The sequence below is a fragment of the Leuciscus leuciscus genome, assembly GCF_965113295.1.
Source record: "Leuciscus leuciscus genome assembly, chromosome: 3".
Lineage (NCBI taxonomy): Eukaryota > Metazoa > Chordata > Actinopteri > Cypriniformes > Leuciscidae > Leuciscus > Leuciscus leuciscus.
The window spans coordinates 39,124,505-39,147,920 of NC_138727.1; the positions used below are offsets into that span (position 1 = coordinate 39,124,505).

A 23,416-nucleotide genomic window follows, 5' to 3' on the forward strand; every position below is an offset into this window, starting at 1 on the left:
ATTAAGCATAGTTTTCATCTCTACTGCCTGTGACCTTATCAGAAAAGACCTGGGATTCATTTTGGTTCGCAACTCGCCAAAGGACCCAGAAACCATAATGGTCATCATAAGAGTCTATAATATAACATCAAAGACTTTTTCATCTCCAAGAAACCGCAAAGAACCCTGCATAGTGACATGTGGTTCTTGATAAGAAGAGGGTTTTTGTTGCTGCAAAGACCCACTGACCCACTTTATTTTTAAGTGGTGAAGTGTGAATTGGTTACACCAATTTCAAGGAGTAAAATTGGTGCAAAACTGAGCAGGAGAGGTCTCAAACATGTGGTTTAATCGCTGTTAAGTCTGTTGTGTAGGACTCTGGAGTGTGTGTTTGACACTGTGCTTTAGGGAGTGTTTGACAGCGACTGAGACTGTCGGGATCCTCTCTTGAGGATTCACTGACAGCTACATCAGAAAAGAGAAAATATGAATTACAGTTTGAGCACAAAAGAATGTGAGGAACTGTGACTGGACAGTGGATGATGGTTTGATCTCATGCTGATTCTTCTCACACCAGACTGTTCAATTGTGTCATTATTTAATGAAAAAAGTTCTTGTTGCCAGTACTGGGAAAATAATACATGTTTATCTGTTCTTCATCATGTGACACTATTCTGGCACATTGTTGAACACAATCTTTATGAAACCCCTAAAGAGAAAAAGGAAAGAAAGAAAGAAATTAAAAAAAATCCTAAATTGTCCCTAAATTTCCCTAAATTGGGGAGTACTCTGGGTTCGGGCCCAATATCCGAGTTCGGAGCCCTCTCCCCGGACAGCACGCCAAATATGCATACCATTTATTTGTAACTTATTGTAACTTTGTAAGTGTGAACTCGTGAAATCTGTCATATTTTCACTTTAAAGTACTTTTCAAATTATGTAAGGTGGTCTTTTTGTGAAATTTCACAATATTTCATGTTCTTCCATCTGAACTGACTTCAGAACTGAAATAAATCTGAAATAATGCGGAAATAGAAAAAAATAACATCAAATATTTAAAATGTTGCTTTGGCAACTAACTGGAAAATAAATAAGTTTGCTGAAGTACTAAAATTACTTCAACTAAAACTGGAATACATATAAATGAAAGCTAAATAGAAATAAAAAAAACTAACTAATGATATTGCTAACATTTAAAATATCAATACAATTTTTTTTTAAATGAAAACTGAAAATCTAAAAATCTAATTAATTATAATAATATATAAATAATACTAAAATAACACTGCTCATGCAATGCTCATTCAGTAAGTCCATGCACTGAAATGTTCCTTCATAATTGGCATTCGAATGCTGTTTTACGTAAGTATTAATATCTACGAAGCCATGAAAGCAGGACACACGCTTAAAGGTAGGGTAGGTAATCATTTTTCTAAAAAAAAAACATTCCAAATTTGTTTAAACTGTCTTTATATACCAATACATAATTAAAATGTAAGTACTCTGAAAAAGAAAATATAAAAATCGAGTGACTGTAGACCTTTTAATCTGCAATAAACACAGCTCATTATTTCCATTCACTCCACCCCCTCCCTTCTGAGCTCCTTCCAAAGCCACGCCCCCAAAACACATGAACGCGCGACGCCAAACGCTCAGGCTGGAACAAGACGCATTTATTACCTGAGACGAGTGGAGAGGAAGGAGCGCAGTACATACAGTGACATCATGTCAGAATCACATGTAATAAAATACCTAACTTTATCACTATGAATATAAACAAATAAGATTTCTTTTAGTACTCACTATCAAGCTAGCATATCGATAATGGTAAAGTTTGATTCGGTAACGAGCTATATTTATAAGGCAAAACTAAAAACAGGTTGCATTGATACACGTTTTTCCATTACCATCAGTTACACTGTGATGAAGATGAATTTCGTGTAAGATTCATAACATATACGGTGTTTTGCATGTAAGAGTTTCCATGATGAAAACATTGTTGACTCTAATGAAGACTAACGTACACTCCGAGTCCGCAGACAAGTACCGCATAGTCGGTTCGAGGACAGGTCCGGGGTTGAGGGCGAAGCAGAGGAGGTCGTTCAAGAGCGCGGGCAGGGTCCGAGGAAGTAGTTTTTGCCTTGTTTGCCTTCGCTGACTGCATATGCAGGTGCTTTGAGCTGAATATTTCCGGGAACGGTGACATGTGATGAGTGCACGCCGGGCAGCGCGCGCAGTGGGGCTCGGGGCGGGCACGAGACATGAAGGCATCTGATTGGTTCTTTACATTCGCACCGAATGGCAGTGATTGGTCAGAGTTTTTACTGTCCTGCAGCTGCTACAGAGGTCTGATTTTTTTCATTCCTTTTTCTAAACATATAATGTATTGACTACTATCAGGATGGAAGGACCATTTCACCCAGTATAAAAAAAAGTGTTTCTGAACAGGATTACCTACCCTACCTTTAAAAAAGAGAGTGAACTTACAGAAGTGATCAAGAATTATTCATTCACTCCAAAGATGACTTCAAACACACCGATTTATGAACGTTGGTATGCATTGGTATTCCAGAACAATTCTGTAACGGAGGCGAAATGGAACTCTCAAATATAAAGAACATAAAGAAAAACTATGTGTAAAGGTGCTTCTGGGGAAATCGCAAACTCTCTCACACTCTTTCTTCCACATTCTCTCGCAGCTTGAAGGCTTTTTTTCTCTTAAGTTTCCCCTCAGTCAGGTAAACTTTTCTCCCTCCTGCTACGCAGGCCTGATCCTGTACCTCAGATGTCTACCTTAATCAGGAACCACCTGCTTACATTACCAGTGTTCAAAGGGCCTGGAGCTGGGCTTCGTACGCGCATATGTTTTTTGTAATGAGTATCTGTATGCAGGATCTAAAGATGCAGGAGGAAATCTAGGCCAGTGCTCCCATGAATGACAATATGATTGAAAACACCTACGTTACAGGATCCCCACTACCAAATGAAAGTCAATACTCTCTAACCTAAGATGTCATGGTTTGGTGGGTTTCTAGATTTTGAGTAGTGGTTCTCTAAAATGGTTTTTTCAGTAGCTGATTCTAGCAGGGTGGCTGATGGCCACACTTAAATAAGTTATCATGAAGAGTGCAATCTCATTCTTCACAGTAACACTGTGGCAATCTCTAAATGCCTGTCTTGGCAAGATATAAATGTAAACAGTATGTAAACGGCACTTTAGCTCTTTTAAATACTTTACCCTTTTCAGTGCTGCAGTATTTTCTGGTCATGTTGCTATATTTCTGTTGTTTTGAAAGTGTAAATGTTGGTGGGCTACAGCAATTCCTTAAATTAAACATTATTTAATAAAAAATGGGATGTGTACATCTTCAAGTATTATATCAAAGGTTATGTTTGTTTTTTTTAGCAAACTCAGATACCAAATTAAAGGAAAAGTTTATCAAGTTTGAGAACTTTGCAACTATATTTTAGGCTCATAATTAATATTTGAGAAATGTAGATCACTTTATGGTTAATATATAATTTGATCACTCCGTGTGTTTTTTCATTTAAAAGTGAGATAATGCAGTCTGACTTGCAAAACAATGTCTGCAACATTAAGACTCATTCTGAAGTCATTAGCCTGTAATATAATGTGTCATCTGAATCTTTTATAGTCTCAATTTTAGCGTGATGGATGTGCAACATTTAAAGACTTTTCAACGGAGAAGCGTTTCTGTTTTAATAATAGATGTGCGGCAGACTCACCGGCCTTTGATTTTGTTAAGAAAGTCATGAAGCATGAAACTGATAACCGAGTCTGTGATGTCTGCACCTTTTCCTTTTATCGTCCTATTAAACTGTCATTCTCTGTTTTTAACATCTCTTTCATCCTTTCAAAAATTCACTCCTCTCTTTTTCTCTTATCTCCTTCCTCTCCACAGTAAACATGACGAGTGCTACGTCCCCAGTCTTGCTAAAATGGGACCCCAAGAGTCTTGAGATTCGCACACTGACTGTGGAGAGGTTGTTGGAGCCACTGGTCACACAGGTAATGTCCTGTTAGATTCACAATGCTTGCCGTTTCTTATTTGCAGGTCCGGTTAATTTACCTACAAATTCTATTGAAACTTGGTTATTGTTGATAATTTTAGCCTTAGCTGTGCAATATGTTTTTGGGTTGGGTTAAAGCACGTTCACACCAATATAGTTCTGTTTATGATAAGCATGCTACAGTTTTGTTGTCTGCTGCTTTAAATGCTCGAGCTCTTTAAATCAGGATGGATTCTGATTGGCTGTAAATGTCTGAGATTCCTACAATATTGTTTCTCTGTGCCATTATCGTTATAGTTGTAAACTGGCTTTAAACATTAGTGGTCAACTGATATGGAAGTGAGTAAGTGTTAATTGTCCAAGTGGGCATGGTTTTTCGTTGCTAATCTCAAAATATTAAGCAATTTATTGGTCTGTCACTATAGCTTTATAATGGTCAAAATGTCCTGATGAGCCTCATTAAACAAATATTTAGGGCTCTATCTAAGCGCATGGTCTAAAGGGTCTAAAGCGCACGGCGCAAGTTCACTTAGGGCATGTCCGAATCCACTTTTGCTAGTTTAACGACAGGAAAAATGGTCGACGACGGGTGGTCTAAAATGGGCTAAAAGGGTTGTCCCTATTCTCTTAATGAGTAATGGGTGTGTTTTGGGCGTAACGTGCTATAAACCAATCAGAGTCTCATCTCCCATTCCCTTTAAAAGCCAGTTGCGCTCGGCCATGGTGGATTCACTATTTACATGGCGGAATTTGCTAGCGGAAAAATTGAATGCTTCTCTTGTGAGGAAACGGATCTGCTCGTGCGCGGATCTGCAAAGTATACGCGTGTTGTGGACCCGCCTATAGGCACACATTACTAACGCGCTCTTTAAATAACCAAAAAATTATTGCGCCATTGACTTTAGACCAGGTTTCAGTTTCTGATGCCTTAAAATAGCAATGCGCAACAAAGCGCCAGAACACACCTCATTTTCAGACCCAGCCCATGGGCGCACAAATGGGGCAAATGCATTTGCTATTTAAACAACATTGTGCAGAACGAGAAAATTATAACAGCGCCTGCCGCTGCATTGCGCCAGCTGTATGATTGGGCCCTTAGTATTCAGAATTAACTTACTGTACATCAGTGATGATCATAATGTCATTAATGGCGTGTTTGAAGTCTTTCTTGTATTGGCTGATTGCTAGACAGTGTAGAAAACTGTTCTAAGGCTTTGTCAGAGCAGAGAGCAGTGCATGCTGAATATAGGTTGATGCTGGATATTACATTGTTTAGTTTCCTGAAGTCCAGAGCTCACAGCAGGAATCTCATTTTAGACTTGGTTTTTCTTTGTTTACTTGTGTCTAGGGTATATCTAGGGTTTGTTGGGCTTAAAATACTAAGCAAAGCTTGCAAATGAACAAACAAGCAAACTTCTTGGACTTTCATACCATCACTCAAAAGTTTGAACACAACTTATTTGCCTCGATTAAATAATAGTAAAGTCATCAAAAACACAACTGGAACAATGGGAATTATGCAGTGAGCTAAATGATAAACGAACCAGATATCCTAAATTAAAACCTCTTCAAAGCCGCCTTCTTTTGTCATTGGATATATCATGAGAAAATAATTCAGTCAAGTTTTACTGGTAGCATATTCAATGTGTACTAAGAAGGTCAACTTAAACAACCGTTCAAAGGTTTTGAATTAGCAATATAGCTATAGGTATAATACATTAGTTTTATTCAATAAGGAGGCATTCGATTGATCAAAAGTTACAGTAAGGACTTTTAAATTGTTGCAGAACATTTCTGTTTCAAGTTCTGTAAATGCTTTTCTTTTGAACTTTCTGTTCATCAAAAAATTGTTCTTGATTATCAAATCAGCCTATCAAAATGAGTTCTGAAGCATCATGTGACACTGACGACTGGAGTAATGGCTGCTGAAAATTCAGCTTTGCCATCACAGGAGTAAATAAAACTTTAAAATAATAAAAATAGAAATCAGCTATTTAAATTGTAATATTTCTCAATATTACTGTTTTTACTGCATTTTTAATCGAATGCATTCACCCTTGGTGAGCATAAGAGGCTCAAACAAAACAAACCTAACTATCTAACTAAATAAGTAAGCAAACAAACAAACATACAGAAAATAAATACAAAATAAACAAAATAACAAAATAAATACATAAAAAATATCAACCCCAAACTTTTTAACAATGGTGTACAGACTTTTTCCCTTCGAAAAAGCAGAGATCGTTATTGTCTGATGGAAAATTACATTTCCCGTTAAACAGTATTTTCTATATTCTGAGCAATTATGTGTTTTTAAACCACTGTTTTATGGTTTTTATGTTTTTCTCAGGGAATAAGTTGCCTGAATGAAGTGTTAGATCTCATAAACCAAAATCATGTCTTCCCATAAAAACTTCCCATTAAAAGCAGACCTGGAGCATTTTTCGTTTCGCAGCTTTAATGGCTGAGTGCAGATGCCGGGCATGACCTCTCTATACATTAGATTATAGACAGCTCCCCTCTGCTTATTCTGTGAGAGAAGATGGGGGGTGGGGGGAAGGCTCTAGTTCATACACACACTGTAATGTTTGGGGATTGACAATCATGTCCTGTACTAAACACCTTGTGACTGTAAACTTGGATGCCAACTTGTTTGGTGTCAGCTTATTTTGACCAAATAAATTTGCATCCATAGACATAGTAATACAAATCCAGGTATCTGTCCTTTTTCTCTTCCGCATTCACTCACACATGCTTTGATCTAATGATGTACCTTGACCTCTCACAGAGATGCCATTTACCATGCACAGCTCTGAGGACAGACAGTCCAGTTGTCTGGATCTAAATGCCCCGAAGCTGAATTTTCAAAGCTAGGTTGGAAAAAAGTTAGAATATGAGGCAAACAGTCTGTCTGACTATTATGTGAATTGGCTGCTTTGATCTGGAAGGGGTGATTGCAGAAATACCATTGCCCTGGGGGTTTCTGAACATTCTGAGATAATTCATGATCAGGGTATTAATAGTTAATTGGTAATATCTGGGATCATGAAGGAATAGTCAATTGGTAATATGTGGAATCATGAAGGTTGACTGACAAGTATCCTTGTGGTCTGTAAAACACAGCAAAGTTTAAAAACACAGATTGCAGAACACAGATGTAATATAAGGTTAAATGCCCAGAAAAATCCTGTTACTGTTCACTTCAATCTATTTAAACACAGTTTGTCTAAATACTTTTCTATTTAGGAATTAAACAGGTAAAATATAAGGTGTACAGAGGGAAGAATTTTATATACACATTGAGTACCCTTTATCCTAAAGGACTTAATTTGGATTTTGATTATTTGGGTAGTTGTTTTAATTCCGTTTGTGCATTCAAAAAATTAAATAATAATTGTTGCTAATTGGATAATTGGCTAGTCAAGGTTGTCAGGAAGTGCTGGTGTAATTGGATATCTAGGGTCTCATGAAATCCTTTTATTTTTCCAAAATTATTTTGTAACAACGTTCAAGGCTTAGTGAAGAAGGTGGAAACGGTGAACGTTTAGCATACATTTATTCAACTTTATTTAAAACATTGTTAATTTCATTCTACCCTTGAATAGTAATATATTTGATCATAAATTTAAGTTAAACCAAATTATTTTGGTAGGTTGTAGTGAAGATCTTTGAGATTCTGTGTGCATCAAGCTCATGTTCATACACCACAAGCATCACGTGTGCTTGAATATGTGTAGTACACGAAACTGAGCCATTCATTCAGACAGAGACACACATAACATGCAGACTTAAATTGTATTTTTTGTAGTTTAATGTTCACTAGTCCAAATCGTGATTTTATTAAGTGTGCACCCCTACTTTTGATTTATTCATCCAAATTTTGCCAAATTCTGTGACATTCCACGCTATACAGTAAATTCAGTTTTTAAGACGAGAATTCTCAATTTCATCTGCGTTTTAGACATTGTGGAAATCATAGAGCCCTAGATATCACTCAACTCACTACAATGACAAATACAAATAGTTGTTCAGCCATTCCTTGCAATGTGTTGCACAGGAAGCATGTAATAGCTCAGAACATAAGATGCAGCCTGTGAAAGAAAGAGTTTGATTTCAGATAAACAAGCGGATAAAAACATCTGCTCTCTGGGTGAGAGACTGATTGATACTGCCAATTTACAGCTTTTGTGGAATTTAGAGCTCAGCTTTCATCTCCCGACCCTTGCTATACACTCCCTTTCTTTCCCTCCTTGTCTCTCTCTCTCTCGCACACTCCTCAGCACAATATCACAACTCCTCAAAGTTGTTCGCCTCAGCTTTCCCATTGTTCTGTCACATAATGGCATAAGCAATCATGGGAATGCTAATGGATTCTTAACATGGCGTTAATACTTTATTTGGAATTGGCATCCCAGCTAAACATTAGGCTTCGTTTCTCCACTCACTTACTCTATCAGGATCTCAGGAGGATCTCTGGAAATAAACCAGCTACTTACATGAAGAGGAAGAGGTATTGAGGTTAACTGGTGTCAGTTTATGTTGTGATTTGTAAAAATAAATAAATAAATAAAACTCTCCTATTATGCAAGCTGGAATCAAATGTCTTTGTGCTTTGGGCACCTCTTGTACAAAGCAAATAGACAATTGAAAGGGTGATGTCTCAGATGAATGCCCTCTGAGAACACAATCAAACCTAGCTGTCTTTCTATATTTTCCACTTGACAAATTGTCTTTCATTTCAAGGGAAAAGATCTTTAAGACCTCTGCAGTAACTTTATAAGACATGATAAGTTTGTTTATTGTCAAACTGAGTGTCAATTCGGTTCGTTTAAGGATACAAGTGACATATATTGAATTCTTAAGCGAACACATGCACTCCTACGCAGGTTTTTATTGGAGTGGTGCCTCAACAAAGTATTCTGTGAAATGAGCCTGTCTCCTTGAGATTGGTTAAAGTCAATAAGTGTTGCAAGAAAGATGAGTTCTGATTTAAGGTCAAAGCTGAGGAATTAACTTGAATACCTTCCACTGCTTTCATTTTTATCTGATCTGTATGACACAAAGCTAATGTGTCGTATGCTGTGACGCTTTCATCCCAGAGGAAAGAAAATCAAAAATGAGATCTCTTTTAACATCTCAAATGTTTCTCCTAGACAAAAATGAGGTTACTTTAACATCAAATGGAGATTCCTGCTTCTAACACATCCCACTTTTGACTTTCCTGAGACAAAAACTCTGTTCTCAGATTTTTCTCCTTAGCTAGATACTCTGGTGGTCTAGAAGAGATCTTAACAACTTTACAAATCAAATGTCTCAGTATGAACTCAAACATTTCAACCATACAATATGTATTAATAATCAAATTAGTCAAGGATTAAGTCGTAAGCCATTTAATGTACATTTCAGCAAAGAAAGCTCCAGGGTTTAGACTTCTGTAAGTCAGTTTTGATAAAGTCATCGGGTACATTACTGTTTCAAAGATATGCCCTATGCACATAAACTGTACAGATCTAATCTCTATTGTGTGTCAGCAATAAATAATGTTAACCTTCTGCATAACTTCACTCTTAATTTAGGCTTAAACTCTGTATGTATGGGTTGTTTTTTACTGTAGTCCCTTTTAAGTATTTGACCTAGTGCACAGTTTGTAAAGTTGTTGAGGTCTCTTCTAAACTTTAAAAGAGACAAATGTGAGAGCTCCAGATTTCTTATTTTTATTTATATATTTGCAACAAAAAACAAAAACAAAAAAAAGCTACAAAAGTGTAGAATTGTCCCATTTAAGGGGCTCATTTTTGTCTGGGATTCAGCAACCCAAATGGAGAAACTCTAGCTGGGTGTGTTTGTGTTCATGAGCTCAGTGTACAAAAACAGTGCCTTGACAGCCTTTTGGTGAATTTTGCACCCTGGTCTCAATGTATTCCGCTTTTATTTAAGGAAACTGCTTAGAAGGGGCCAGAGGACTAAGAGGCTTGTTGTAGCACTTGATTTCTGGTGTTTGTGCAGTTTTTCTGGCTCTTCTTTCCCCCATTTCACTACAGTATCTCTGTCCTGAGGTAAATATATGCAGGCGTTTTGATTTATGGCTGTCTCTATTTCAAACAATAGTTCAGCATATTCAGCTGAGGTGCAGCTTAAATCATGTTGCAGAAAGCAGAAGCTTAACGCCAGACGATGAGCTCGGGCTGTTGAAATGCTGAATTTTTGAAGTGATTTAAAATGCGGCCATTTGGTGTAGACTGGCAACGAGTCAAGGTCGTGACTCCATTGACGGAAGAGGAGAAACTGGCCCATCAGGGTGTGGACTGGACTGGACACCAGGGATTTGTGACTCACTGATTGAGCAATGCCCTGTGGATTTAAGATCCCAATGTAAGCAGTTATACTGCACCTTTGTGGGATGGCCACATGGATGATACATGTGCACTAAATCTTTTTATCAAAAAATATGATTTGATTCTGCTGAAGTCAACATATTTATTAATAACAGGTTAACAGATAATGCATTTAAGATTCCTTTAAGGTTACTAATCTAATGGTATTTTTTCATTTTCAGTTTAAGTACTTTTGATGCAAGAAACCTTAACTAACATTATACATTAAACAGTCTATATAGAATTGGCTCATTTAAGGGATTCATCTTATTCAACAACACAAATGGTGAAACATAATAGATTTTTTAAATGTTATCACAGCTTTGTCATAGTTTCCTTGTCTTCTGTTTAATTCTAGACATGGTTTTCTTTGTCAATGTTCTGGTTATTTATTAGTTCCTTGTTTTCATATGTTGCAGATTATGTTACACACCTGGTTCTTGTTGAGTTGCTCATTACCTCTTGTATTTAAGCCCTCAGTTTGTTCAGTTCTTTGTTCGGTGTTGTCTTACCCTATGCATGTAAGCTGTTGCATTGCTGCTCCTTTTTTCCTTTCTTTCGTTTCCTCCTTGTTTAGATTAGCCTTCTTTGTTTTATTGTGTTAAATAAAATAAGTATATTTAAGTGGTAAGCTATCTGCTTTCTGAACTCCTTCATCTTCCTTCTCAACTTTACGTGACAGATATCTTCTAAAAACTTCAATCCTTGTCAATGACTACAATTACACTAGCATATAGATAACCTTAAAGCTGAAAGACAATGACCATAAGAAACAAAATTTGATTTCATGGACTCTTTAACAGGCCAGACCAGAAGATTATAGATTCAACCAACCTGTCATTCATGCCCTCAAACCAGAGTCTTTCCATCAGTGTTTTTCCTCTTAGAGTTTGTAATTCATCACACTAACTCTGGCTGGCAAAAGAATCTAAGTGCTATAAAAAAAATAAAAAAAAATAAAATAAAAAAAATAATAATATATATATATATATATATATATATATATATATATATATATATATATATATATATATATCTTAATGAATCTTGAATCTCTTTTGGTAAGAAATAGACAGAAGTCTTACTCCAAAATTTTTCCTCATACTCATAGATCTGTTATTTCTATGGAAATATGTCTACGATCAAGACTAAATTAATCTACACAAAGAGCCCTGAGCTCAGCTTCACTCTTTTGTGAATTTTGATCAAATAAGTATTTTATTGTTCTATTGAAAATCCTCTAAAGAACCATTAAAAAAGTCACTTTTTTAATGCCGAGACTGTAGGCTACTCTAGAGCTGTTTGATAGTCTTGCTTTGCTTGATTATGCCTGTTAAATGTGTTGTTCAATGAGCTAAAAACTACAATTAATCATATGCTTTAAAGGTGAAGTGTGTTAACAGATAGAAGAGAACAACTATTTTTTTTTTTTTTTTTTTGTTAATTGCGTGTATAGATGATGTTGGCCTTGTTCATGTTGTTAGTGCAATAATTTTCTGAAGCATCTTGGTTTTAATGAGTTCCTCAGAAATGTGATAGAGTTCATTGACCCTGTTCTAAAGAAGTAATGCTTTATTGAAACATCTAGAGCTTTATGGTTTGTTAGCAAGTGTCGTTCCTTACCTGCAGTTCAAGGTTTGTTAAATATTACTGCACAGAGAAAGAAAAAAAATAAGCTTTCTCTTTTTCTCCATAGATTATGTGAGGAAGTGAATGAACGGAGTGGAAACAAAAGCTTTTTATCTTTCCAAATCCCCTCGTGTGACCGTGTTTGTGGAGAGAGAAGTGGGATTGTTTCTCCAGTTGATTTGGAGGATATTTTTCTGAGAGGATTGATGGTCTGTGGAAAATGGCTTGTGTTGGTCTGTACAGAGAACAGCATTTCCTTTTATCACAACACTGAGCACGGCTAGCGTCTAGAATCCAGACGCCCCGCTGTTACACACTCTCCTATAGCAATCAATATTTTACACCTACATACACACAGGGCCCTATTTTAACGATCTGAAATGCAAGTATCAAATGCGAAACGCAGGTAACTTTGTGGGCGGATCTCGGGCGCAGTTGCTATTATGCCGGCGGGATAAATGACTCTTGCGCCCGACGCAAATCTAAAATGGGTTGGTCTAAAGTAGCTTCATTACTCATAGGTGTGGTTTGGGCATAACGTGCAATAAACCAATCAGAGCGTCATCTCACATTCCCTTTAAAAGCAGGCGCGCTTGTTCCATGGCGGATTGCTATTATAACGGCGGATTTGCCAGGCGCACGTCAAGCGCGGTTCACAGCCGAGGTGACCGACGTTCTCGTCAGGGCCGTAAAAGACAGAGAAGTTACATTATATGGGGATGGGAGAAACCCAATAATTTGGGTAAATGTGTAAGCTAGATTTATGCCTATTTTTTCACATCTTCATGGACACCACAATGATTTCCCTCGTGTGAAATATTTTTCCTTGTAATTATGTAGGCTATGGTTTGCAAAAATGTCGACTGCTGCGTCTGTGAAGATGAGAGAAGCAAAGTGTATGCGCGTTGTGCACACGCTACATTATGGCCAAGCATGCACCCTTAAAATAGCATCTGAAAAACTGCAAAATAGCACCAGGGAACGTTTGCGCCGGAACACGCCTCCTCTTTTCGCTGAACCGCCCCCGGGAGCAAAAGTTAATTCCCTAATTTACCGACGTGGGTCTGTGGAGGGAAAAGACTGCTGTGCGTCGAGTGCAAAATAGGAATGATACATGCGTCGGTGTACAAAGTCAATTGCGCTGGGTGCAAGCCTTCAGTCTTCAAGACAGAGCCCACAACCTTCATCCTTGTGTGGACTTTTCATTCTTTAGTTCACACTTTAGTTTTATTAAGATAACTAACCCTTACCCTAAATACATTTCTTTTTTTTAGATAAGAATTCACATACTTGCTCTGTTTATTTTCTTTCGTGGTTTTTTTATTAATTTTTTTTACATTTCGAAAAGTAGTTTTTATGATTCTGTGAAAGGCTTTATTTGATGGAAAAATACTATAAAACTGTTATATTGTGAATAATTGTTACAATTTAAAAAACTGTATTAAAATTCCTGTGATGTGATGCTGAATTTTCAGTATTATTATTTCAGGCCCCGTTTACACGAAGGGAAGACACAGATATTTCCCTGCGGTTTGGCTTCTCATTTACACGAAAATCCTGTTTTTATCACAGAAAACGATTATTTCTAAAAACTCGGGCCAAAGTGGAGATTTCTGATAACGGTGGTTATGTGTTGCCGTGTCATCATCTTTCTCAAACGTCACATTATGCGCCAGAAAATGCTTAACGTCATGTGAGCGCCCTATGTTTACAGTTTGTTTGGCTACTGATCATGGATGCTGTTAAGGTGGTACTCATTTTTACTTTTGTGCAAACGCTTTTGGCCTGTTTGCATTTGCAAATACCATATTTGTTGTTTTGAAAGGAACAGGAAGTCACTTGTGTTATTCGTTGTTTCTGATTGGCTTGCATGGCTTTATCCTTCTCCCTACACTGCCGCCCATAGGTTTGGCATAGTTATGATGGCGCTCGATGGTGTATTTATGTGGGTTGATGTAAATTACAACTTTTTTGAAAACGATATTGTGTGCACGATGTTATTATTGAAAACGGAGGGGGGGAAATATTCGTTTCTCTAAATACCCGGTTATGTGTAAATGCGGCCTCAGTCTTCATTGTCACATGATCCTTCAGAAATCATTCTAATATGCTGATTTGGTGCTCAAGAAACATTTCTTGTTATTACCAATGTTAAAAACTATGTTTACTTGAAACCCTGGTACACTTCCATTCCCAAATTTGGGGTAAAAAAAAAAAAAACTTATATTCTTCTACTGAAGAACCCACAACTTATCAATGTCCTAACAACAACCCGCATAACCCTAGAAACTACCTAGAATCACCCTTGAGAAACCTAGCAACTCCTACTGTATAGCCACCACTCTGAACACATCAGAAAAGCCTAAATCTCTTTAAATTTGTAGTTTTTCTTAAACAATGTCAATGCATTTAAACTAAATAAGGCTTATATAAACTTCAAACTGGCAATAATTTGTCAACAGTCTATGAAGTACAACCAAAGTAAAAGGAATGGAAGAAAATCACAAACCAAATCTCTTTTCTAGCTGCACTTCACTCGTTATTCCTTGCATGCTGTAATCTGCTGTCAGTGCTCCCTGAAAGGCTTCAAGTGCTTTATTAGAGATACATATTTCCTGTTTGATTCCATTATTCCAGCATCAACTCAGTTGTGGTCAGGCCTCGCTCTCCAGCTCACACTGTATCAAGTGTACAAAGGCAGACAAAAAAAAAAAAGGCAGTGCAGTTTAGATTCGCATGGCATTGAATCAGGCCTAGTGTCCTGGCATTTTTTTAAATCTGAAAGGTTTCCAGCTGGTGATTGTGAAAGTGCATTTTGATTATGTTAAATCATAAGGAGTTTCGGAGCAGCTGTGGCACAGTTGTTGGCAAAGTGTTAATGCGAGGTTGACAGTGGAATAGAGCTCACAGCTTCTGATAGAATCACAAAGTGTATGCATCAACAAGGACGTCTATTTAACAAGGATTTTATTTTATTTTATTTTATTTTATTTTATTTTATTTTATATTTCATTATAGTTATATATATTATAACTCTCCAATTTAATCATTTTACTAAAATGAATCAGACTTTATTTTGTTTGTCCATAACTGTAATACACAAATACATTATTATTCAGGTCAAAGGTGAGCTGGTGAATTTATGTATGGGATGTCAGGGAGGATTTTTAAGCATGTAATGAATTAAGGAAAGCACTTTTTCTTCTGCTAAGCTACCAATATGAGAAACCCAGAGTTGGTTTTAGGAGAAAAATGGCCTTGCAGTTCAAAAGCACTTTTGAAATATGATTGACAGTCAACGAAATTCCATATATGCAGTACCATTTCCAGAAGGTACACCATTTTTTGTTCTTTTTTCGTCACCGTCCTCTAGTGCTTGTTTGATGTTTGCTTTCTTGGATTTTCTATGTGAATCCTTTTCATTGAATGATGTTAGCTGTCCTCCAAAGACCATTATGTAAATTACAGTGAGATTGTGAAAGCAAAGAAATTTTGAATAATGTAGTTTTATTTAAGTCTGAATGCTATTCTTAAATTAGATCTGAGCACTCTGAGAACAAGCTCTTGATGAAAACCGCAAAATGTTTTATGTATTTCATTATATCTCTGCTGTACATTATTGGGTTTGGGTAACATCAGGTGATATTTTTGCATATCCTTTCTTGTAAAGAGACACATATTGAAAGTCATTGGTGAAGAATCTGGACAGCTTCCCAGGGGAAATGGAATAAGGCAAGCAGGTGGCTTTAAACGATGAGATGTAGCTCAAAAGCTGTGGCATTATTTAAAACTTACACTTGAAGATATTAATGGCTGTGGATCTTGTTTACATATTAATGCATCAAATTATGTGGATTAATGCGCTTACCCTATTGCTCAGATAATTTGACTTGCAAGAATTTGATGAGAAGTGTTTGATATCATACTAGAATCTTTGACTTTAAATTGCAGACTTTAGTATCTTGGCAAATCCTAATGCCATTTGAGATGTTAAGATCCCCTCTGAAACTCTTGAAGAGACTTAAATGAGATTCTTTTTCTCTGTATAAAAATCTGAGAAGCACAAATAAAAGTCTCAATTTGCTCTCAAATTTATCTCATTGCTGTTTGGGAAATTTTTTAAAGGAATAGTTCACTTCAATATGAATATTCTGTCATCATTTACTCACCCTCAAGTTGTTTCAAACCTTTATGAAAGAAATTCATACAGGTTTGAAACAACTTGAGGGTGAGTAAATTATGTTACTTAAGTCAATGGGGTAAATCAACTGTTTGGTTACCAACATTCTTCAAAATATCTTCTTTTGTGTTCAGCAGAAGAAAGAAATTCACTGAACTATTGAACTTCATTGAACTATTCCTTTAACCTCAAGCTCAATCATTAGTAGAATATATTAGTAAATTTGCTAGTTTAGCTTGGTATTAATTGCCAGTGGGCAATAAATAGCATAGTTTGCACATTTTACTCCCATCAATACCAGCAACTTTTCTAATTTTTACAGATCCAATTCTAACTGGAGAGGTTTACACCCTCTCAACACCTCCACCCACCAGACATGTTCAAAGCTTGTGGAGACAGCCTTCTGTGACAATCCGATTGTAAAACAATACCTTCTTGCTTTGCTGCAGACATTTTTTTTGTCATCCTGAATTGTAGATGTAGGACCTCAACATCTCTTCAAAGAGACATTCTTTAGCATCAGGCTTTTAAAGTCACAATGAAATTAAAATAGACAATATATATATATTTTTTAATATTGCAGTGATTATTTTAAATGATTTATCTGTGCACATTATTACTTTTTAATTAATGTGCCCTCATAATCTTTAATCAAAATACATTTCTTGTTCAAGAAGCCATTTCACTTAAATATATTTCACAGAAGGAAAGAAAAGACCATCGCAACTTGCGTTTCATGCGGCCTTTAAAGCTTTCGGCAGAATTTCGGGTACCGATTCTCAGTTGCTTTTGAATCTTAATCCAAACAATCTGCGATTCATAGAAGGATTTCCAGGTTCTACTCCACACAGCTCAGTGCTTTAGCTTAGATTAGACCAACTCAATGGAGGAGCGGACACCTGAGTTACTTTCTTTTCAGATAGGATCATACAGGAGCGTGGCGTGGCCTTGACCTCAACCTCAACGAACTCTAACCCAGAAACTTTTCTCGCACTCTCTTCAAATAACACAGCACACACGCTTTGTATCCAGGGAAAAGTGGGTGGATGTTTATCCGTTTCGTTCTCCTCCGTTTGACAATCTTTTTGATGAAATGTAAATTCATTCACTTCAGATATGCTGAGCTGATTCCATCGAGCATTAGATTCCATCAGCGCTAACAGTCTCACTCACGGTTGGTCTTTAATGCGGAAAACAAGCAGCGTGACATGTAAATGTATTCGCTGATTGAGAATTGTGTATCTTATTAATCTTATCTTAAAGCTTAGAATTACATTTGTTTATTTGAAGTATGTTTATCTGCTCTGCTAGTCTCACTCCTCTGCGCTTGCTTTAATGCTCTGTTTATTGACATGGTCGACATTTGTCCCTCAGAACAGGTATTTGATTGGAGTTTGGAGACTCTTTTCTGTGGCCTTGATGATAGCATTGATTGAAACCAGGCAGGCAGGTGGTTTTAAAGCTATTGTACCTTGTAACCATAGCATTTATATCGCTCTCTCTCATACATCTTTCATTTTTCATCTGTTTATCCTTATAACTCTCTTTTTATACTTTATACATTCCTCTTCCTCTCTCATAAATTTTCCGCTCTCTTCCAAGTCATTCCTTCCTGGCTATCTGATTCTTAACCGTTGTTTCTACTTTCCCCATCGCTTCCAACAGCTGATTTATGATGTCTGTCTTGATAATATCTCTCTGGAATTGACTGGCAGGGTCTTATGATTGCTTTCTCCTGGTGATAGCGGAGTTTAACTAAACAATTTGTTGCCGTCCTTCATCCGTTTTTACGGAGATTAGCTTCCTACTGCTAACCTGAAAGCTGCATGCACATTGATCTTGCAGCTGATCCCCCTCTTCAGCTGTGTTGTTGTCAGATAGTTCACTTGGGTAAGGCTGGATTTAGATGGTGGTGGTTGTGTACGCTCGATATAGGGCTTGTCGACATGATCGTATATTCCAGTGGTATTCAAAATGTTCAGAGGTCCAGTCTTTGCATTTCCCAATCACAAGTTACACTAGGGCTTGATTTAATAGTTGAGTAAGAAGTAAAATGCCATAAGTCTCTACAGATCTGCTACTTTGTCTCGCATACTCTGTAAAAAGCAAAAATGGTCTTTTACTGAATAATTCTGTATCTACGTTATTTTTAGCACACATCCATTGGTATTAAAATTTCATTTGCATTGTCTGTTTTAGAGTACCAGCATTTTACATTTAAGTATTGATATAGCTGTTTATGATATACATGTGACCCTGAAATATTGTTCTGAATACTTAGAATGATATCCACTATTCTCATTGATGTCAATAATGTTTTTCTTAGAGCTGCTTTACAGCAGAATTTAATTCTTTTTGCATCATTCATAATTATTTTCCTTTTCATTATTCTAAAGCTGTTTTGAAACAATCTGTATTGTATAAAGCACTATACAGTATACATAAAGGTGATTTGACTTGACATGTAACAAAAGTGGTTTAAATATGTAGCAAATTCAATCCTTAGCCATTGAGATCACATTTATTATGTTTGCAAATTAAACATAATGGGGCATTTGTCACGTGACCTCTAATGTAGGCTATAGAATGTGATAGTATAAATGTGTCAACCAACCATTTATATTGTAATTGTGACCAAAAAAGTTGAAGTGTCAAGAAATGACTACGACATAAGTTAATGTGATATATCAACCTTTTCAAGGTTTCCAGGGATAATATAAAACAATGTTAGATACTGTTAAGATTTAGATCCTACCCACCCCTAGCATAATGGTTGTCTGGACCTTATTCAGGTAATGAGTTTGCTTCATAGAGTTGCTTGGCAATCTTTCCTCTTAGTGAAAGAACATGTGGGTTGAACAGAAAGAAAGAAAGAGGCAAAGAAAACCTGATGCTTCATTAGTGAGCACATTTTACCAGGTGTCTTCATGGATTTGTTTGTTTCGTATTCCATGTAGGATAGCTTTAATCTGTATGCAGGATGCTAACATTAAACGCTCAGGTTACAAAGTCAGAGATGAAGAGAGCAGAGAGCAGATCATGTGTCAGATGAAACATCAAGACTTCACTTTGCTTTGTAGGAATCTCAGATCAAAAGACAAGCGTCCTTTAAATGTCTGCATGAGAGGATGGCATCTCTGTTTGGGCAGCATATTAGACAGGTCTAGTGTTCTGACTCTTCTGCCTTCAAAATTTACTATGGCTCTGCTCCAGAAGCTAGCTAACTTTCTACCTAAATAGATCGCTGTCTTTAAGTCTACTTTTATAGGTAGCTGCCTTATCTTCATTCTGATAGAAATGAGATACTAGGTTTTGCATGGATACATTGCATTTTATACGCAAATTTTAAACTGATTTATAAGCTGAAAGTGTAGTCATGTGTACCTTAAAGTGCCTTTAAGTGCATTAAAATGTGTTTTATAAAAACAGGTAGAAATTATACATGGTTTATTTAAAACCAAATCGACACACTTACAATGCTGCCCACTGCTTTTATGTCTTTTCTAACTGAATAGAGGATGTTTTTTGTCAATCCAGGCTAATAACATTTTTACCTGTGGTGACATTTTTGCTAAAATTATCTAACATTGCTTCTTGCACATTTCCCGGCAGTGACAAAGTTAACCCTTGTGCATTGTTTAAATGTACTACCTTTCGTTATGTTTCGTGGCTGAAAACAGCCACTACTTTAAACTGCTGTAAAAATGTATCAGATAAATATTTTGTTCTATTTTTTTTGCATGAATCTATTAATCAACCTCAGTCCTGCTCAAAAATATTAAATGTTTAAAAAAAATTCAGGATTTTAACTCTTTAATTGCCAAATTCGTAAATGATGTCACTGATTTGGGGAAAAAAATTACTCATTTTCAATATAAAATGTGATTGTGGACTGGATTTTTTTTAACCTTTTATCACAGTCTTGGACATGTCAAAGATTAGAAACAACATTGGTTTTGATGCATTGTTAGTTTTTGTGCAGCATCAGATTTTAACTTTTTCTCCCTCATTTACTGTTCGTGGCTGTTTTTGCCCCATTGACTTCCATTATAACCACATTTTTTGATTGCAAAGCCATGACACCATATAATCATGCATTTTTGATTGTTGGTGGTTTTCCCTGTTGGGAAGAGGTAAAATTTTTACTGTTGATAACCAGGTGGAACCATTAACCCTTTAGATAGGCCTGTGCAAAAAAAAAAGCTTAGTTTCTGGCTTTTACATGGAGTTATATGGAGTTTATAAGGAGTATAATAGCATAATAAAGTGTGTGTGTGTGTGTGTGTGTGTGTGTGTGTGTGTGTGTGTGTGTGTGTGTGTGTGTGTGTGTGTGTGTGTGTGTGTGTGTGTGTGTGTGTGTGTGTGTGTGTGAACTCACCTTGATGCGTCTGAGAAAATCAAAATATGCACCTCAGCTCTCAGAACTACATGGAGTAAACAAAAACAAAGTAAGTGTATTTATGCATCTGCTGCCTTTTGATGGTGAGAAATGCAGACTAAACAAAAACAAAGCAAGTGGACTTAAACGCGTGCATGCAAGCCTGCTGGTCATTTGATGGTGAGAAGAGCAGCAAGCAACATGAGAAAGGGCTTGACTTGTAGTGAAGTTTTAGAGATGATTATGCATCCTGACCCTTCCAGCGAGCTGCAGGATGTATCGTCTTCTCCCTCTGACACCACAGACTCAGGAGAGTCAGATCCTGATTTGGATGTGGCACCCTCATCATCCTCTCTAGCTTCCACTGAAGGCGAGGAGGATTCGGAGGATCCTGGATCTGGGTGGATTGGGAGAAACGGCGAAGTGTGGTTTTCCACTAACGCGGAGACAACTCCCTTTCTTCATCCTGCCAGAGGCGTGACTCCAGGGCCGACGCGCTATGCCATCACAAGGCATAGTCATACATGTTTGTATGACTGTACAAACATGTATGTGTTGACGCAAGTCATGCTGACAATGAGGTCAATCATCTCCTCCGTAAAAAACAGATTGAACACGGAATCCATGTTCTGGATCCTTGCGAAGGCATAGCGCGTCGGCCCTGGAGTCACGCCTCTGGCAGGATGAAGAAAGGGAGTTGTCTCCGCGTTAGTGGAAAACCACACTTCGCCGTTTCTCCCAATCCACCCAGATCCAGGATCCTCCGAATCCTCCTCGCCTTCAGTGGAAGCTAGAGAGGATGATGAGGGTGCCACATCCAAATCAGGATCTGACTCTCCTGAGTCTGTGGTGTCAGAGGGAGAAGACGATACATCCTGCAGCTCGCTGGAAGGGTCAGGATGCATAATCATCTCTAAAACTTCACTACAAGTCAAGCCCTTTCTCATGTTGCTTGCTGCTCTTCTCACCATCAAATGACCAGCAGGCTTGCATGCACGCGTTTAAGTCCACTTGCTTTGTTTTTGTTTAGTCTGCATTTCTCACCATCAAAAGGCAGCAGATGCATAAATACACTTACTTTGTTTTTGTTTACTCCATGTAGTTCTGAGAGCTGAGGTGCATATTTTGATTTTCTCAGACGCATCAAGGTGAGTTCACACACACACACACACACACACACACACACACACACACACACACACACACACACACACACACACACACACACACACACACACACACACACACACACACACACACACACACACACACACACACACACACACACACACACACTTTATTATGCTATTATACTCCATATAACTCCATGTAAAAGCCAGAAACTAAGCTTTTTTTTGCACAGGCCTATCCAAAGGGTTAATGGTTCCACCTGGTTACCAACAGTAAAAATGACAAATTTTACCTCTTCCCAACAGGGAAAACCACCAACAATCAAAAATGCATGATTATATGGTGTCATGACTTTGCAATAAAAAAATGTGGTTATAATGGAAGTCAATGGGGCAAAAACAGCCACGAACAGTAAATGAGGGAGAAAAAGTTAAAATCTGATGCTGCACAAAAACTAACAATGCATCAAAACCAATGTTGTTTCTAATCTTTGACATGTCCAAGACTGTGATAAAAGGTAAAAAAAAATCCAGTCCACAATCACATTTTATATTGAAAATGAGTAATTTTGTGTGTTTTTTTCCCCCAAATCAGTGACATCATTTACGAATTTGGCAATTAAAGAGTTAAAATCCTGATTTTTTTTTAAACATTTAATATTTTTGAGCAGGACTGAGGTTGATTAATAGATTCATGCAAAAAAAATTGAAAAAAATATTTATCTGATACATTTTTACAGCAGGTTAAAGTAGTGGCTGTTTTCAGCCACGAAACATAACGAAAGGGTAGTAAATTTGCCCACAGTGTACTGTTGAGTTTTTAAAAAATTTCAAAGCATTTTCCCAAAATATGTGTCAAAATAAGATTTGTCACCAAAAATCATTCCATTTGCTGAAACACAGAAAAAGTTATGGCCAAATTTAGACTCAAAAATACCCCATAGTGGATGAAAACATCCCCAACAGCACATAAGGGTTAAATGACCAGTGAGTGGGGCTAAAAAGCATGTTCAGTTTTCTCCGAAACCAAGAAATGTAACTGTGTTAGCATTTTATTACATTGGTTCATGCACTTATCATGGCAATTCGGAAATTAAATGTCTGGTAAGTGGTGCTGACATCTTAATGTTTTATAGTGTTTAAAAATAATATACCCCCTATACTAAACCCAAATTTAAAGGAACACTCCGACTTTTTGGGACTTTAGCTTATTCACAGTATCCCCCAGAGTTAGATAAGTCCATACATACCTTTTTCATTTCTGTGCGTTCTGTAAGTGTTATTTGACGCACCCACCGCTAGCCTAGCTTAGCACAAAGACTGGATGTAAATCAGGGCTGGACTGGTAATCTGGTGGGCCGACGTGCTTTTTGGGCCGATACATCTCATACTTTTTTTTATTTTAAATTTTTTTTACGGCCCATAAAACTCATACATCGGCGGCCCATTCGTTTTGTTTTGTTTAATTGACGGCGCTGGGTTAGTGCCGGTGTAATGCATTGGTCAAACAAAAAGTAAGCGTTTTAGTTTTTTTTCCACTGATAGACCGGCCCATGAAACGCGTAGATCAGCGGCCCATTGGTTGTTTTCTTGATTGACACTGGGCTGGCCCAATCACATCTTTAAACACCTCCCCCTTTGGGCTTTGGGTGAGCGTGCAATGTCAGTGTGTATCTGTCTAAACAGTCTGAGACATGGAGAAGAAACGCAAGGA

The 23,416-nt window shown here is 37.2% G+C and overlaps 1 protein-coding gene across 1 annotated transcript in view; it reads left to right on the forward strand.

Annotated features, from left to right (window-relative positions):
* The window catches only part of ctnna2 (catenin (cadherin-associated protein), alpha 2), a 535,329-nt gene that overhangs the window by 22,995 nt on the left and 488,918 nt on the right, over positions 1-23,416 (forward strand). Inside the window, exon 2 of the mRNA XM_082164839.1 lies at positions 3,903-4,009. Coding sequence (XP_082020965.1) covers positions 3,908-4,009 — 102 coding nt within the window. The 5' untranslated portion in view covers positions 3,903-3,907. The remainder of the gene's footprint in view (positions 1-3,902; positions 4,010-23,416) is intronic.